General features: G+C 39.6%; 2 protein-coding genes across 10 annotated transcripts in view; one reads left to right on the top strand and one right to left on the bottom strand.

The window, feature by feature from the left end:
* Window positions 1-17891, bottom strand: part of LOC105299539 (zinc finger protein 140) — a 78169-nt gene that overhangs the window by 37555 nt on the left and 22723 nt on the right. For 6 of the 9 annotated variants that reach the window (XM_023537387.1, XM_023537386.1, XM_011371343.2 and 3 more), the window contains one exon: window positions 12821-15015. In XM_023537387.1, coding sequence (XP_023393155.1) covers window positions 13850-15015 — 1166 coding nt within the window. In that variant the 3' untranslated portion in view covers window positions 12821-13849. Of the gene's footprint in view, window positions 1-1080; window positions 1266-1438; window positions 15016-17891 lie in introns of those variants that run through there. The other 3 variants (XM_023537388.1, XM_011371346.2, XM_011371347.2) reach the window with 2 other exon arrangements.
* Window positions 1568-6835, top strand: ZNF891 (zinc finger protein 891). Its single transcript, XM_011371345.2, has 2 exons — window positions 1568-1760; window positions 4941-6835. Exon 2 carries the CDS (start codon window positions 5061-5063, stop codon window positions 6687-6689), a length of 1629 nt encoding a protein of 542 aa, XP_011369647.1. The 5' UTR covers window positions 1568-1760; window positions 4941-5060; the 3' UTR covers window positions 6690-6835.

The raw sequence follows: 17891 nt of genomic DNA on the forward strand, positions 1-17891 counted from the left end.
TGACTAACGTGTTAGCTAGCATTCTGGATGACATCCTGTCTCTCCCCTCTTTTTTTTTTTTTTTTTAAACATAGTATATTCTGCTATTAAGGTATAGATAGAATTGAAATTCTTTACTTTCTCCATATACTTTGGGTGGGATCTATGGAATTTTGATGTCAACCTTATCTTCGACATTCATACTAGATGTCAGATGATACGAATTATCTTAATTTAACAACTCTAGTGTCGAGAAAATAAAAATAATTAAATTTATGAGATGTCGGTGAAAAATAAAACTAGGAAAAACACAATACACACCACCAGTTAATCTGAGAATAAAAAAAAAATCCTGAAAAACAGGAAGCTAGGAGCTAGAGATGTGTTTTTTTTAAAGGCCACACACAAACCTGCTTGATCCTAAACACTGCACATATTGATAAGACCGACATTTTTAATCAATACTTTTAGACTAGACCAAGAAATAGAAATCTATACAGCTCTTTCTGCCACCTACGTAATCAATGGCTGTAGCATAAAACTTCTACAATATCCTCGAACAGAGAAACCAGAGTATGTAGTTTTAAAACCCAATATAACAATGTTGGATTTTTCTCGGAAACGTAAGGCGTTTACTATTAAGAAATTTCCTACGCTAACAAAAAAGAGCACGATCATTTTCAGCAGTTGCTAGAAAGGCCATATGCGAAATTTTAAGCATCTAGTTTCAGTCGGAAGGGGAAAAAAAGTAAGCAGGAACAGAAGAAACCTTCTTTTGCATCACTGAGAATATGTGGTTCAAACGCACAACCACCACCACACAGCACATGCAAACACGAGGGGTTGTCATTATTCTTGAAAAAAACAGGAACGTTTGCTATTAACGCTACGACGTGAATTCAAGAAGTACCACGCAAGGGGAAAAAGTAATTCATGCAAGGGGTAAAAATCACCGCTAAGAAGAAAAATTATCTATTGATGAATTTACCGTCTACCTAGAACGATGAGGCTAACAAACCGCAATATTGCTAAAAGGACAGATACGTGTCCGACGACGAAGCAAGGACACAGACACACTAACCCCGGCACCTTCGCATCTACCTGTCCGAACCCCTAGAAGCTGCGATGGGGGAAGCGATCCCGTCACAAAGGCAGCGGCGACGGCTAATCAATGAGGAGCGGAGCCTCCGCGGAGGGCGGCGCGGCAGGGGCGGGGACAGCGCCGGGACAGCGCCAGGACGAGCGGCGGCTGGGCTGCGTCGCGGCCACCCCCTCACCCGGCCGCCCTCCCGCCCCTCCACGCGCCCACGCGCCCACGCGCCCCTCCAGCCACGCCGCGCGCCCCCGTCCCCTTGCGCACGCGCCCCGGCTCGGGGCACGCGCACGCCGCACGCACACACGCACTCACGCGCCCGGGCCCTCACGCACGGCCGCGCCCCCGGCTCGACCACTCACGCACCTTCCGAGTCCCCTCGCGCACACTCCGCGTCTCGCGCCGCGGCCCCTCCGCGGAGAACGGCGTCCGTGACGTAGGGCCCAGAATCCCTACGCGAGGCGGCGCGAGGCCTCCTGGGAAATGTAGTCCCGGCCCCCGACTCCGGGGGCCGCCGAGCGCGAGAGCTCCGAGCCCCGCCTTCCTCCTGATGCGCGGCTCAGGGCGCCGCTGCCCGCTCATCGCTTCTTCGCTCTCGGTTTTCGCGGAGGCCGGGTAGTTCCGATGCGGAGAGGCAGGTATCCCGAGGACAGGTGAACGCGATGGAGGAGACGCGGCGAGTGAGAGGGTAGGTGGGCAGCAGTCATCTAAGTTCCGCTGCGTGCAGGGAGGGCCCTGCCCTGACAGCCGCCGGGGAAAGGGGCCTGAGGAGACGGGAAGCCGGGTGGAGGGGAGGCGCTCCTGGGAGGGCCGGCCACAGGCGAGGCCCTTCCCCGAGGCCGGGGTTCCGCCGTACCCCGGAGAACGGGAAGCGGGTGGTGAGCAGGTGAGCGGGGGGCGTTGCCCGCTGCCCGGAGCTGCTGGTGGTCCGCAGAGGGCTGGAGCAGGGCCGCGAGTTTGACTCTGATCTGTAGGGGAAGGGAGCAGGGGTGTCCTGGGTCCACGTCTTACTTTATCCAACGGCTTTTCCAGAAGATATAAGCCTAAATCTAGTAATGGATCGCATCACGGTAATAAAATTTCCCTAAGGCAAATTTTAGATTAAAAGAGACTTAAAATTGTATGAATCTTATTTGGACCATAAGTCAAAAGAAAATTAAGCGTTTATGAGATAACAAAAATTTGAACACTGCCTATATATTTGATTTTAAGGAATTATTGCTAATTTAGTAGTGTGATAAAATCCTGCTTATGATTTTTGAAGGGTTCCTGTTCAGAGGTAAATTCTGAAATACTTACAAATGATGTCACTTCCAGGTCGTTTCGAAATAGAGTGATGGGTGCAAGAGTGTGCATTATACTATTACATTATAGTAATGATAACATTTCCGCTTTTCTACCATTCTTGCATTCCTGGTTAAACCATGTTGAATGTGATATGATAATATTACTTTGCTATACTGCCATATTCAATTTAATATTTAACTTAGAACTTTTTCAGTGTTCCGAATTATGACTGCACTTCAGTCTTCTTTCTTTGTAATATTCTAAAAAGACTTTTCAAGTGTCAATAATTTGGGAAGCACAGCTTTTTTGTTTGTTTGTTTCCTATTCTGAAAAATAGTTTTTCCTTTGAAAGTTTTGGGCTCAAAATCTTTAGGGATAGATATTTGACTTCTGATTCAATGTTTTTTTAAAGGGTAATTGATTGATTTAGGCTTTGTAGTTCTTATGGAGTCAATTTTAGACACTTAGGTTTTTCTAGAAAATTGTTCATCTGATCCAAATCTTTAAGTTTGTTTACATAAAGTTCTTCATGCTATTCATTCATAGTGATTTTTAAAATCACTGCTGTAACTATAGCTGTTTTTTGAGCCCAATATTTATCTGGGCCATCTTTATTTTCTTGATTTGTCCTGCAGTATATATATCTACTTTAATCTTTTCAGAGAAACAGATTTAGGCTGTTTTTGTAATCTTTTAGTTTTGTCTTAATGTTTTTGTATTTTGGTTTTCTGTTAGAGTAACTTTTGCTGTCAGTTTTTTAATTTTCTTTTACTTTGTTGCTATTTTTCTACTTCTTGATTTGATTGCTTAATTATTTTCTCTGTAATTTCCTTATTTTCCAAGAAATGAGTACATACATTTTTAAAAGTCTAATATGTAAAAAGGCTCATAAAACAGGAGGCCCCTGTTTATTCTCAGTGGCAGCCACTTTCAAATTTTTAAGCAGCTCTAGCTTTCAACTGTCTTCAGTATTTTTTTATTCACCAATGAGACATTTTTCCACTTATTGTGTTAAATGAGAATAAACTTTTACTTTTACTTCCACACCCTGCCTTCCTTTCCTACATCCTTAAATCACAATGTAATTACATTGCAAGTATCGCACTATAGTTCTTTTGCAAATTTTGGCTAAATCTATGCTCAGTGTTTTTTTACCATGATAGCTGTGTAAAATAGTCTTTATTGTGAACCATAATAAGTTTCTTTCTTGTACATATTTTACTTTTTCTGTTTTTAATCATTGCATTTTTTTATTCATTTGCTTTGGTTTTCTTAAACCTGTGTAAAGTGCCTCTTGATTCCTTTTGCCTCAAGGTAAAAACCTGTCATACAATCTTATCACTTTTCTCTTTTCCTGAACACATATCCCAAGGAGCCTTCCATCCTCCTACAATCTAGACCGATCATTATTCATTAGGCATGCGGCACACTGGCATACTGGCACCTCCCTTCACCCTCATCCATGCCCTCATCTCATCTCTGTGTTGGATCTTCTGTTTCTCAGAAACTTCTTTTTCCCTTTTTAGTATATTACAATAATACTTTCAGACAAGTCTATTTCTGTGTAATTTACATTAAAGCAACAGTTATATACATTGCTGGCATAGAGACATTAAACCTACCTGTCAAAGATCTATCCGTCTAAATTAAGATGTGAATTCCATAATTTTGTCCATTGAAACTGAACTCTATTGAAGTCTAATGCTGAGATAGGAGGCTTGCATTTGAAAGTTAATCTTCAAAAAGAGACCTGTAAAAATATTAGCATAATAAAATATTGCATGATTTACTGTGATCCTTAAAGTCTTCAAGCATTCGCCTTTTATAGTCACACTATGTGTTATGTGGTTTTTTTATATTACACCATTATAAAAATTATTCAGGAAAGAACTAAGCCATCTAATATTGTTAAGGCTTCACTCCCAAAGCTTGAACATAGTTCATCCTTCTCTGTTGATCCCATTCCAGTTTTATGTAGACTAATTTATCAAAAGGAAATACTGACTTTGGGGAGAGAGATTAAATTGGAGGTAATCAAATGAACTTTTGTTTCAGAGTCACAGATCTACCTTTAACAACTCCATTAAAATTCCTAAGTAAGATAGCAGCCAAATCACCAGTCCTATTAACCATATGTGAAGTCAATCACGTAAATACCAAGTTATATATAAAACAAGTTTGCCTAAAACAGCTGTGTTTAGCAGGAAGATTTAGTCATTCCAAAAATATAACTTAAAAAATAGCAAAGTATGCACGAAATTTAAATAACTACACCTTTTTAGACTGGTTCTCTTTAGCTTTCATTTCTTTTTAATGATGCATGCTTCTTCCACCCAGGGCTGAGAAATAATCTGCAGGTGAAGCCAGTATAAATAACTAAGGTAACAGTTCTAGATGGTGGCCAAGAATAACTGACAATATTGCATGTCATTACAAGTCCCGGTAAAGATTTTAAGCTGGTCAGATCTTGCTGAGCGAGAGGGGAGGAGGGTATAAAAATTTTTTTTTTTTTTTTACCTTGACTCCATTGGGGTCATTTCCACATTTCTTCTTTTATCTGAACCTGCCTCTTTATCTGCAGGGATGATGCCCAGTGAAGTGCACCCCTGCCCTGGCTGGATCAGAGAAACAAGAAGAGAAAAGAAATATCCTGATCTCTCTACCCTGATGTGCAGGCGGATGCCACTCTTAGATTCTCACGATGGCAGATACTGACCTATCTTCTGTATGGCCTCTGACTGCACAAGACTCTACCTGTTTCTGTGTGAGAAATACTGGAGAAGAAATGAAGGTGGCTGGATTTCCAGTAACCTGGTTACAGGGACCGGTAACCTTTAAAGATGTGGCCGTGGAGTTCACTCAGGAAGAGTGGATGATGCTGGGCTCCGCTCAGAGAAGTATGTACAAAGACGTGATGTTGGAAAACTATATAAATCTCATCTCGGTGGAATATCAGTTATGCAAGCCTACTGTGATCTCCCTGTTGGGTCAAGAGACAGGAACTATGAAAAGAATTCCTCAAGACACCTATCCAGACTGGGAGATTCAGATTAAAACCAAAGAATCAACTAAGCAGAATATTTTTGGGGAAGAAACATCCAATGGGGTGAAAATGGTAAGATTCATAATGGACGATTGGTCTTCTACATTAAAGGAAGACTGGGAATGCCATAGGATCAGAAAACAACACAAGATCCCAGAGGGTAATTTGAGGCAAGTTACATTTACCCAAAAGCAAACAGCATATCAAGACAGAGTCTATGACTGTCATGAATTAGAGGAAAACTCCAAACTTAAATCAAAACTTGTTTTTTCGAAGAGAGTTTCTACCAGCAAACATTGTTATAAATGTTACTTAGATATTGAGAGTTTGAAGCACGATTCAATCTTAAACAATTATGAGAAAAACTCTGTAAGTGAGAAGCTCTGTGAAAATCATGAATATGATAGAGCGCTGTGGCATCTTGAAAGTATTCAAACAGCACAAAAAGTGTACATATGCTCCAAACATGGTATATACTTCAAAAAGAATATGCTTCCAATACGTAACAATTTTCATACGGTAGGAAATTCCTGTGAATGTAATAAAAACAAAATCTTCTGTCATTCATCCCTGAAGCAACAGGAACAATCTCCTACTGGAGAGAAACATTATGAATGTAATCAGTGCGGAAAAGCCTTCAAAAGGATTTCTAATCTTATTTTGCACGAGAGAAGTCACATGGGTGAGAAACAATATGAATGTAAAGAATGTGGGAAAGTCTTCAGTGATTCCTCAACCCTGAGGAGACATGTAAGAACTCACACTGGTGAGAAACCCTATGAATGTCATCACTGCAGAAAAGCTTTCAGTCAAAAAACGTCTCTCAAGGCTCATGTGAGAACTCACACTGGAGAGAAACCTTATGAATGTCATCATTGTGGAAAGTCTTTTGGCACAAGTTCTTACCTTATAGTGCACAAGAGAACTCACACTGGGGAGAAACTCTATGAATGCAGTGACTGTGGAAAAGCCTTCAACACAAGCTCTCACCTTAAAGTTCACAAGAAAATACACACTGGAGAAAATCTCTATGAATGCAACGACTGTGGGAAAGTTTTTAGTGGTCTCTCATCCCTTAGAATGCATGTGAGAACTCACACTGGAGAGAAACCTTATGAATGTAAAGAATGTAGGAAAACCTTCAGTGTTTCCTCTTCCCTTAAAAGACATGTGAGAACTCACACTGGAGAGAAACCCTACGTATGTACGCACTGTGGAAAAGCCTTCAGTCAGAGTTCTTCACTTATGATACACAAGAGAATTCATACTGGGAGAGAATCCCCGTAATTGTTGGCAATGTGGAGTTGCCATTTTCATTGTATCAGGGTGGACCCCAAGCTCATTATTTCTGTCCTCTAAAATATGCACTTACGGCTGAAAAATAGTCCTTTAAACACTTCTTTGGCTATATAAAACATTGGTCTGTCACCTTATTTGGTTTTGATTCTAAGTGTTGTCTAATATTATGACTTTTTGATCCATACCTATTTAGAATTATGTGTTTGCAATACGTGAGGTAAGGTTTTCAGTTTCTTATTGATTTTTAAGTTAACTGCATTATGTTCAAAGTATCTGGACTGTATAGTACTTTATTGATATTTTCTTGAGTTGATTTCTGGCCGTGTGGCAGATTTTGCTAGTAGCCAATTAAACAAGCTCATCCTTCCCTACTGGTGACCCGATTTTAGCTCCCAGTACTAATGTCTGTTTACAAAACTCTTCTCAGCCTCCCTGCAGCCAAATGTAGCCATATCTCTCATTCCTGATTAATCAAAAATGGTATCACTAGGGACAGACCTGTCTGTTTTTGCACTTTGCCTTTCTGCATCCCCCTTTCTTTTCCCTTTGAATCTTTTATTCCTAGAGTTGAAGGAGCCATCTTGTGACCTTGAGAATGACAACAATGGCCTAAGGATGGAGTAGGAGAAAGAGATCCTGGTTCTTCAAAGAAATCTTTAAATAGCTGGACCAGCACGCACTGCTTATGCCTGGACATCTTTTTACATGGGAAAGATAAGCTTATTGCTTTTCTTAAAAGCAGTATACGAATGCAGTCAATACAATAATTTTGTTAAAAAAAAAAACACGTAGAGTTAACTGTTTTGTATTCAATGTAGACTTTGTCCTTGTGTGAGATCATTTTAGTGGTATTCAGAAAGGGCAGTTGTGCTCTGCTTGCTTGGGGTTGGACTTCTCTACCAGTTCTGGCCCACCGGAGTCTTGGCACGCCAGCCGCTGTGGCCTCGGGCAGTCTCACCCAGCACATCTCACCTGACTTCATTGCAGCAGCCTCGTGACTGTTTTCCCTCCCTCAGCTCTTACTTCGTTCCACTCTTTTCTTTGCAGCTACCACAGCATCCTTCTATTATTCCTGTTGGTGTTTTTAATTATGAAACTAATACATGCATATGAGAAAAGTGTAAACAGCCTCTGCTCTACGCAAGAGAAGAGAAAGCCTTTCCTCAGATTCTACTGCCTTGGAAACTTAGCAATGTAGATGAGTGTGCACTCAGACTTGATTCTACGTACATACGAATATATCGTTTTATAAAAATTGTCATACCTTTCATTATCTTTTTAAACATATGTCAGTACATGTAGTACATGTCGTATGTATTCCATTTCATTCTTAATAGCTGCTTAGAATTTGCTTATGTGGATGTAACATGTTTTCAGTCTCTTTCCCCTCCAGATGTCTTTTACCAATACTGCCGTGAACAGTACTTTTTGCTACATCTTGCTTTCCTTTCCTCTGTTCATCACACTGCTCTCAGGGGGATCCATCTAAAGTACCCATGTGATTATATTACATTTCACTTCGAAATCCTCCCCTGGTTTTTTCCTTCTTTGAGATAAAATCTTTTTACAAGACCTTTCACGCTTAAACTCCTACCTGCCTTCTCAGGCCCCCTTCCTTGCTCCTGCGTCTCATCACTCTCTGGATCTCAACCCGGCCTAGTCATCCTTTAGGGTGAATTACCGTGTAATTGCTTTAACAACACTTTCACGCTGTCACAGTATTGCCTGGAGCTTTGGTAGGATGGGAACTTTGTCTAAATTGTTCACTATTTTACTCCGAGAACTTAGCCCATAGTAGCTATTCATTTAAACATTTAAGGTTTTTCAGTTAATTTTTTTACTTAGTGTTTCAGTGGAAGCTTAACTTAAAAATAAGGGATGAGTTTTAAGTGACTGTGTAAGGCAAAAATTGGATCGAATCAAATTTCTTTTTTCTAAGCATTAGAGTTTCACCCGGCATAATAAGATATTCCATCATGACAGGCACGCAGAAGGAAACTAGGAAGAGAACTGCAGTTTACTGTTTATTAATATTCTCCCTCTCCCATTCCCCATCACAAGCTGATATAATTTCTTTTGTATGGTCAGGGTCCACATGCTGCTACATTGTGTTAAAAGGAGGGAGGTGACCCAGCATTGGTGAGGGTGCAGTGTCCCTCTTTAGGCTAGTGATGGGAGCGTAAATTAATACAGATCCTCGTGATAGGTAAGAAATGTGTGTCCAAAGTGAGAATATTATAACCTTAACCTAGCAATTTGTTTCTGAGCTTTTAGAAGAGAACTCTTCCTTCAAGTATGTATAAGTAACAACGGTCATCTGTTTCATGCTGTCGTGAAAAACTGGAAAATTCCTAAATTCCCAGTGACAGCTTTGGTTTTCTAAAATTACGTCTCTAAAGTGGAATATAATGCAGTCATTAAAATGTAATTATATATTTATTGATATGTGGGGATGTATTTACTATATTGTGATTTTTTTAATACAATTATAAAATATGAAAGTATGTTTTTATAAAAATATATATTATAAATATATGTGTACATTGAAAATGTCCTGGAAAAACATATAAAAATGATATGTGGTTATTTCTGAGTCATAATTTTTGTCTTTTACCTATGTGTTTTCTAGTTTAAATGGTAAACAGAGCTCAGTGGATTTTTTTTTTAAATTGAACAATTCCATCATGAATTTCTTAATAAATATCACAAGTATGGCTTTTAGTGTCTTTGAAGTTGTAAATTGATTTTTTTAAGGCTATTTTTGGATATATAGAGTCTATACCTTTTGTAAGATTTTTTTTTTTTTTCATTTCAAAACCGCCTTTCAACCACCTTTTCTGTCTCCAGCTTTTTATACGAAAACTTTTTGAAAACACTGCTAAAGGGCATGGGCTCTTTTTATACCTTATTGGGGGACCTGAAGGGAGATTCGAAAAGAGCTACATAGAACAGCAAAGGCAAAAGTCCTCGTTCAGACCTTAGCATATTTGGGTGGGGGGGCGGGCAGTAACTGGAAAATTGTTAGGCGGGGGGGTAGGAGGAGAGTATATGAAACAAGGTTGGAAAGTAGGCCAGACCATAAAAACCTCTCTAGTGATGGCACAAGTTTATTTTTCATTTGAAGAGCTATGAGAAGCTCCTTATGAACCTTTCATAAGAGATTGAAATTGCTTGTTTTAAAAAGATCACACTGGATGTTGTAAAAAAAAAAAAAATCTTAGTTTAGGAGTCTATTGTAGTAGTTCATGTATGAAATTTGACAGAAAACAGTCTCATTTTCTTCCCAGAGTTATTTTAGGACAAGTTGATAACAATTTCTAACAAATAGGAAATTCACACTAACGTATATCATGACTTACATTCACCTGTAATTTAAGAAGTGCATTTCGTATGCCAGACATAAAGTTTAGAAGAACCATAGGGCCTCCAGGTTATGTTACCTTCTAGCAGAGTTTCTCCTTTCCTCTGATAGCTTGAGGGGCTAATCGCCTCAGTCCAGGCACAGATGGAGCTAGGTCAGAGCCTGAATGAATTTTTAATATGACTCAGTTTACCTCTACTTAGCCTTTATATTCTGGATATGACTCTCCTAAGCTTTTAAATCTGATGCCTTGGTAGGGCTAGTCTTCTTAGCCTTCTGCCCTTTACAGCTTCATATCTTGACAATGGCTTGAGGACAAGGCCGACTGTATTCCAGGCAGTTACTCCTCTTCCTGGTGGGTTCTTTCCTAAGTACCACAGGCACTGCAGGAATTTCACTCTTCCTTGTAGAAGCTTTTCACCTCGCTCCCCAGCCTCCAGCACAGCCCAAAACCTCAGCAAAAGCCCCATGGGAGAGAACCAGCTGTGTGTTTGAGGCTTCTCACGTTTCTCATCTGCCACTTCAACCTCAAACGACCCTTATAACTTTTCATTTCTTTCCCCCAGCAAAGGCTCTTTCCTGGGCCAAGCCCAATCTTCAGCCCACATCCCAAATCAGGAAATGCTTACAAGAGGAAAAGAAATAGCCTGTGATTATTAGTTACCTCAGAAGGACTGTCCCATCTCTGGAATTTGGGCTTATCCCTCATTGCTTCCACAGCTCTATGGTGCCTTTAGAAACATTTTTTGTAATTTATCTGCTTTATCTGGTTGCCGCCACAACACTGCATCCTATCTAGACGCAGACTTTTTGAAAATATTAGGAGTAGCAGTTAAGTTCAACCTCATAGTAACAACACTGCATTCAGTTGAAGGGATAACAGGAAATACAGATGTGTCTGTATTTGACACGACTGCATGACAGCCGCACCTCTGTGTGCCGATGTTGAAAGTCATTCTGCTGTACACTCTGAACACACGAGTTACTCAAGGTAAACGCAAATTAATTCAGAAAAGGTTTCACACCGAAATTGTCATAGAATGAATGAGTCATGTTCCAGGAAAGGTTCCACGTGTTGTGTGAAAGGTTACCTAATGTGCTCTTCTGTAAAGGATAGACGTGTTCATTGGGAGTATGACACTTTTATAATATATGGATAATTGAATAACCACGACGACAAATAAAATGCTGTAGTGGTCTCAGACGTATAATAGTTGCATTCCTGAGTATGTTTCACATAAGTTTTACACAACTTGTGTATGCAAACCTAAGAAAATTGTGTCTGAAATATAAATGTCATCGCATAGATCAAAATGTCCAAACTGGATGTCTACCCCTTCACACGTACTAAGATGGTCACTGCATATCACCATTTCTCTGTCTCAACAGTATAATATAAATTGGAACTAAAATATTACATAAGTAATTTAAAGTACATCAACTTTTCTCTGCAGCTCAATGTGTCTAGCTATTGTTAACTGAATTTCATCTTGAAAAAACAGGCAACATTGTCTTCTACCTCTGGAAAACACCATAGCTTCTAACAAATGATGTCTTAAATATGCAAAGATGCAACAGGTGTATGAGCAAAAATTAAGTGAAAGAAAGCAACTATGGACCTTGCCATCACCTTGCAATGACAAATAAAGCATACTATATGAACAAAAACACATACAAACTGTTCACTTTCTTTTTCCAGTGGCATGTGTTTTGACATCTTTATTGTATACTCTAGGAATTATCTGTATGTCAATTGAATTAAAAATAATAGTTGTTCTTTTCTGAAATGCCTTACCGCAAATGAGAGGACTTTTTAGATGTTATGTAGTTCAGAATGGTGTTGTATAAAGGGAATTTTGGGGGGAAAATTATTATTTTTGATAAAAAGATGCAGGTACTTTATTTGTGAGCTGGACTATCTGTAAAGACACTTCCTGCCTGATTGCCTCTTTTCACCTTTTTCTCCATGTCTCTTTCCCTTGCTCCAATAAGGAGCTCATATTTGGTTTAGAAATAGAAAGTTCTGCTTTTAAGAGGGAGAAAGTAGACACTTCAAAACCTTAGTTTTTCTCAGTTTTAGACCCAACCTTAGTAAAGAGAAGCTGTTACAAGAACAAGAACACTTCTACCAATTTAAAATCATGTCCTCAAGGACAGAGATGAGGGTTTCAGCCAGGCAATTTAGAGCCCACCCCAACATTCCCATGGAGATAGCAGACACTGAAATTCAAATTCTGCATTTAGAGGAATGGCAGCCTCTTCAGACCAGGTTCCTGTTGCTCTCCGTCATTATATGCCCAAATAAGTTCTTTTGGGCAGGGTTCAGTTGGCCCCATTCCTCCTGAGAGAAGTCGATGGCCACATCCCTGAAAGTTACAAACTTGTGAAGTGACAAGGACATCTTGTTCACCAAAGAAATGCTCCGCATGGTGTCAGGGAGTGATAATGCTGGCCACACTGTGGGAAAGGGAGGAGTTGTACAAGTTTTTCTGGTAGAGTTAGAGGCTTTGGGTAATTCTAGAAAAGCAATTGTTAGGCGACAGCTATGTGTTCTGTTACACTGAGTGGGAAAGAAAAAATGCTAACCTCATTTTGTGAAATATTTACAGACATGAAAAAAATGAGGCACATATTCAAGCACTAAATTGCATAGTACATATACTAGATGCAAGGGAGGGTCTTCCAAGAGGCAGGCAGATGCTTCAGAGAGAATATAAACCTTTAACTGGAACATTAAAAAATGGGCAAGGTATCCACGCAAAGTGAAAAAACCTGATTTATTTTGACAAAAAAAAGTGCTTACAAAAGAAATATTCTCACTGTAAATGCCGCAAGAGGAAAACTACCTTGGCATTTTCCTGTGGTGTACCTTATTTACATTTCCAACTGAGTAAGACTCATCTAGTCAGATTCGAGGATACATGTGTTAGCATAACCTCAAATCCAAACACTGTCTCAAAGTTAAAAAGATACCTAAAAATGTTTCTATGATTATGCTTGTGTTTCCACAAAAGCACACTGCTCTTCGCCATCAGTGTCAATACTGTGGTAACTGCATTTTCAGAATCACACAGGCTGTGGGAAAAACAGCAAGTACTAATTTATTATAAGTCAAAAGATTTATTAATAGCTTTCTTTTCTCAGATATTTCCCCCTAAAAAAACATTCCCGCACTGATTCCCTCCAGTATGACTTCTCAGGATGCTAAGATTTTCCTACACGTCTTACAACGGTACTTGTCCCCCTGTATGATTTCACAGGTTTCAAATATTGCAGGTCAACCTATATTCAGTTCATTTATAGGGCTGCCTTTTCTTCTTAGAAAAGTATTTTAAAATTTAATAAATACTGCATGAAACATGAAGGCCTTCCCACACCACTGTTTGTGTAACTTTGCTTCATCGCGAAGTTTCTGCTGTCCAGGAAAAAGGGCGCCCTGACCCATGCCTTCCATCCTACTTGGGATGACAGACGCCGAATGGGAACAGACCACTAATTAAAAGCTTTCTCGCTTGGACTGAACATGCATCTCTTTCCTGGGAGGAATTCGTTAATGTACAGTAAGGGAACCCTACCCGATGAAGATCTTCTCGGTACTGACTGACTTCACTTTCCGGTATTACAAAAAGAAAGAGCAGCTTTAATGGCTCCCCCCACATATTCCTGGGGTTTTTCTCCAGGATACTGAATGCAGTAGGGACCACATTTTCTCACATTTCAACACATTCACACAGGGCTCTGAAGTCAAAGTAAGGCATTAGCTGCTATTTTCTTTATCCATACGGTCTTAGGTTTTCTCTACAGTGTGAATTCCCTGGTGTGCAGTGATAAACGGGTGGTAATTAAATGACTTTTCATACTCGTAGGGGTTCTCGAGAGTGTGTGTTCTCTGATGTTTAGAAAGGTTTGAGCTCCAGCTGAAGGATTTATTGCACACCTTACACACATAGGGCTTCTCTCCAGTATGAGTTATCTGATGTAAAATGAGGGAAAAGCTCCGACTAAAGGTTTTGCCACATTCGGCACACGCATAGGGTTTTTCTCCCGTGTGAATTTTCATATGTTGTATAAGGGATGCATGCCACGTGAAAACTTTACCGCATTCGTCACATTCGTAGAGCTTTTCTCCAGCATGAATCCTCTGATGTTTAGTTAGGAATGAGTGGCAACGGAAGGCTTTCCTACACTCGCTACATTCGTAGGGGGTTTTGGTAGTATGGATGCTCTGATGTCGAGTAAGGTGTGAAGAACGCCGAAAGGCTTTCCCACACTCGACGCATTCGTAAGGCTTCTCTCCAGTATGTGTGATCTGATGACGAATGAGCTCTGAGCCACTGCTAAAGGCTTTCGCACATTTCCTACATACATACTGTTTTTTCCCGATGTGAATTCTCTGATGCCGAGTGAGGTTGGAGGCACGGCTAAAGGCCTTTCCGCATTCCAGACATTCATAGGGTTTCTCCCCAGTGTGTGTTCTCTGGTGTTCAATGAGGAAGGAAAGGTAACTGAATGTTTTACTGCAGTCCTTACACTCATGAGGTTTCTTTCCAGTGTGTATCATCTGATGCTTCACAAGGTTGGAGATCTGGCTGAAGGTTTTACCGCATTCCTGACACACATACGGTTTTTCTCCAGTATGAGTTCTCTGATGTAACACAAGGGAAAAGCGCCGATTGAACGTTTTCCCACATTCACGGCATCCGTAGGGCCTCTCCACGGTGCTGATACTATGCTGAGACAGGGCTGCTTGGTGAGAGACTGTCACTTGCCTGACACATCCCTGATTTCTTTGTAGCATCGCGGTAACGTCCTCGCATTTCCAGCCTCCTCTCAAACTGGAATGTTCAGGGCCTTGGCTCAGAATTCTTTCCTTTATCAGATACTGGGATGAGTCATTTTCGTATATGACATTTTTTGGAGAAAACTCTCTGATCTCATCATTTGACTCTGAAACTGAAAAAAACAAAGCTAATTTTTTTTTCTATATTGAGTAAAATAAAGCCATTGTTCCCTTTTCAATGAGAGAATTAAATTGAAAACATTCTTGGCATTTTACAGCTTTTGTAGTTGTCATACATGACTCTGAAATCCGAGCATTCTACCCAGAAATTCACGAGACGTCAAACAGAGGAGAGATTTAGGTGAATAGGAAGAAAGATTAAATATAAGAATCTGAAGATGAAGGAAAAATAGAACTATGAAGAAGATAGGTAACTGGGAAGGGGAGGTTGTTAGTCGTCCTCACCTCCATCTAAACTTTATTTGCTGCCAGAATGGACTGGAAGTGAAAATTTCATTAATGCTGCTAATAAACTGTAAGTGCCCACAGGAGCATCAGACTGTTCACCTAGTGCCTTTGGAACATCTTACAGTGACCTAATCCAAATAAATAAAGGTTTTTCTGAAAACTATTTCCTATGATCCTCACTCTAACTCTGCTCTGCAAACTTCTATCCGATGTTCAATTTTGTTATAACAGTCTTTCTATCAGATGCTTTAGATAAATAAACATAGGCCCTGATTTTCTCCAGACATTTAAATGAAGGCTTTTGAAAAATATAGTCTCTCATATCCTTATTATTAGAAAATACGTACGGGTAAATGGCCATGATGTATACAACTTATGTTTGAATGTTTCTGAAAACAAAAATCATGTACCAAATAACAAAACAAATGTTGGCAATAGGTGAATGTAAGGACATATTAGTATTCTCTATACTATTCTTATAACTTTAAAATTATTTCCAAATTACATTAAAATGTTCATTCTTCTCTAAAACACACGTTGACATTTGGGGGGAAAGAAAAGCTATCATTAACAATCACTGTAAGCTTCTAGAAAAAGAATACATATTTCTTTAATATGTATCTAAGCAATAACCCAAGATCTATACCTATATGGTAGGCACATAATATAAAAGATTAGGATTGGCAAGCAGTGAATAGCTGTTAAGAAAATGATCATCTCAATAAAGAGAAAATCTTAAATTACTTTCCTAACTCTTCTATAAACCAATTCCATTTCTACTGAGTACCTCATTATGAGCCCTGGGGATATAAACTGAATAATTCTCTTCGGGAGCTAAGAAAATAAATAGGGAGATTAAGAGAACACAGAAGAAAACAACTAATGATAGAAGAAACAAGAGTAAGTCCATTATATTTACAGTAAAAAGTATATAAGAGATCAGAGACAAGATATAAAAATCCACTGCAACAGATAAAGAAAGGCTTCATTTGAGGATACTAGTCAAAAACTGAAAGACAGTATGACATACACAAGGTGACCTGGACATTTAATGATATTTTTAAAAGCTGTTGGAGTTAACTGTATAGATTTAGTATACTATTTGCCTTATGATTTACCAAACCAATGAGAGTAAAAAGCACAACCAAGAAAACTAGATTCAAGATGTAGGTACAATGCTAATTATATATCCCTTATTCCCGTTCCCTCCCTCAAAGTCATCCCACATCCTCCCATCACCTCCTACAGCCACACTCTTTTTTGCGGATGCCAAATTGATCTGACAAAACTTATCGCTTATACTTATTAAAAGCCAAGGGGGAATACGAGGATTTATTCTTAACGTAACAAAGGATTCCTATGATAAATCAGCAACTAATATACTTCAAGCAAAAATTTAAGATGTATTCGCATTGAAAAAAAATCAGAAATATCCTCTATCATCAGCACATACTTATTATAGTATACAAGAAGAAAAATTTTGGAAAACAAGATTTTAACAATGATTACAGGATACTTCCGGTTGCTGGTCCTGTATGTAAGAAGCTTAGAAGTTGCTGCTGTGTCCTAATAACAAGTAAAAAGCTGAACTGAAGTATCGACAACTCTTCTTAGATCCATCAGAGAAGTGAAGTGAGGTCAGAGGGCAAACGAATGTCCCCCCAAATTGGAAAAATAGGAGGGTACAGAGAATCATAACTTGCTGGAGCAGAAACCAGGAGCAGAACCCTGTGGGAATCAGGGCTGGTTTAGGAAAACCGAAACTGTACTGACAGATAGCTGGAGGCTCCATACTGCAAGTCCATGAGTTAAAAACTCCAGGGGCACCCAGTCATAGTGGCACTCCCACCTCAATTTTTCTGAGTTTTATCTCCAGTAGTTCTACCAGGACCTTGCAGTGAGCATCCAGGAAAAGTCATCTCAGGCTTCTGGAAGAGGGAGGCGGGAAAGGAACCATTCTGAAACACGTAGAGCATTCTTTCTCATTAATGGGGCCTGCTCTCAGGAGACGCTATTTTACCAGAGCCTAACGTACCTGAGAGAAGAGATGTACTCAACTCCAACCCTCCCAGTCATCCTGCCCCACCTAAGTGAGGGAAGAAACTGAGACGCATGGGTAAAGGTCACAGTTCAGGGGCACAGGCTCACTTAAAAGACTGAGACCGAACCACAGAGCCACAGAAATCTTCCCCTCGCCCCACGGCTTACCAATACAACACGAAGGTCTATCTATTTCCACAGTTCTTTTTATCCAGTAAATCATATTTACTTTCAAAAACTTACAAGGCATACTAAAAGAAAAAAAGTTTAAAGAGATCAGAATTCAAGTTATATATGGCAGGAATGCTGGAATTATCAGATCAGGAATTTTTAAAAAAAGCTATTATTAATATGCTAAGGACTTTAATGGAAAAAGTGGACAACGCGTGAGAACAGATGACTAACATAAGCAGAGAGAGAAAAATTATAAGTCAAAAAGCAACACTAATATAAACTATGGACTTAGGACGATTATCTCAATGTAGGTTCATCAGTTGGAACATGTACCGCTCTGGTGGGGGATGTTGATAATGGAGGAGAC

The sequence above is a fragment of the Pteropus vampyrus genome, unplaced genomic scaffold, assembly GCF_000151845.1.
Source record: "Pteropus vampyrus isolate Shadow unplaced genomic scaffold, Pvam_2.0 Scaffold189, whole genome shotgun sequence".
Classification (NCBI taxonomy): Eukaryota; Metazoa; Chordata; class Mammalia; order Chiroptera; family Pteropodidae; genus Pteropus; species Pteropus vampyrus.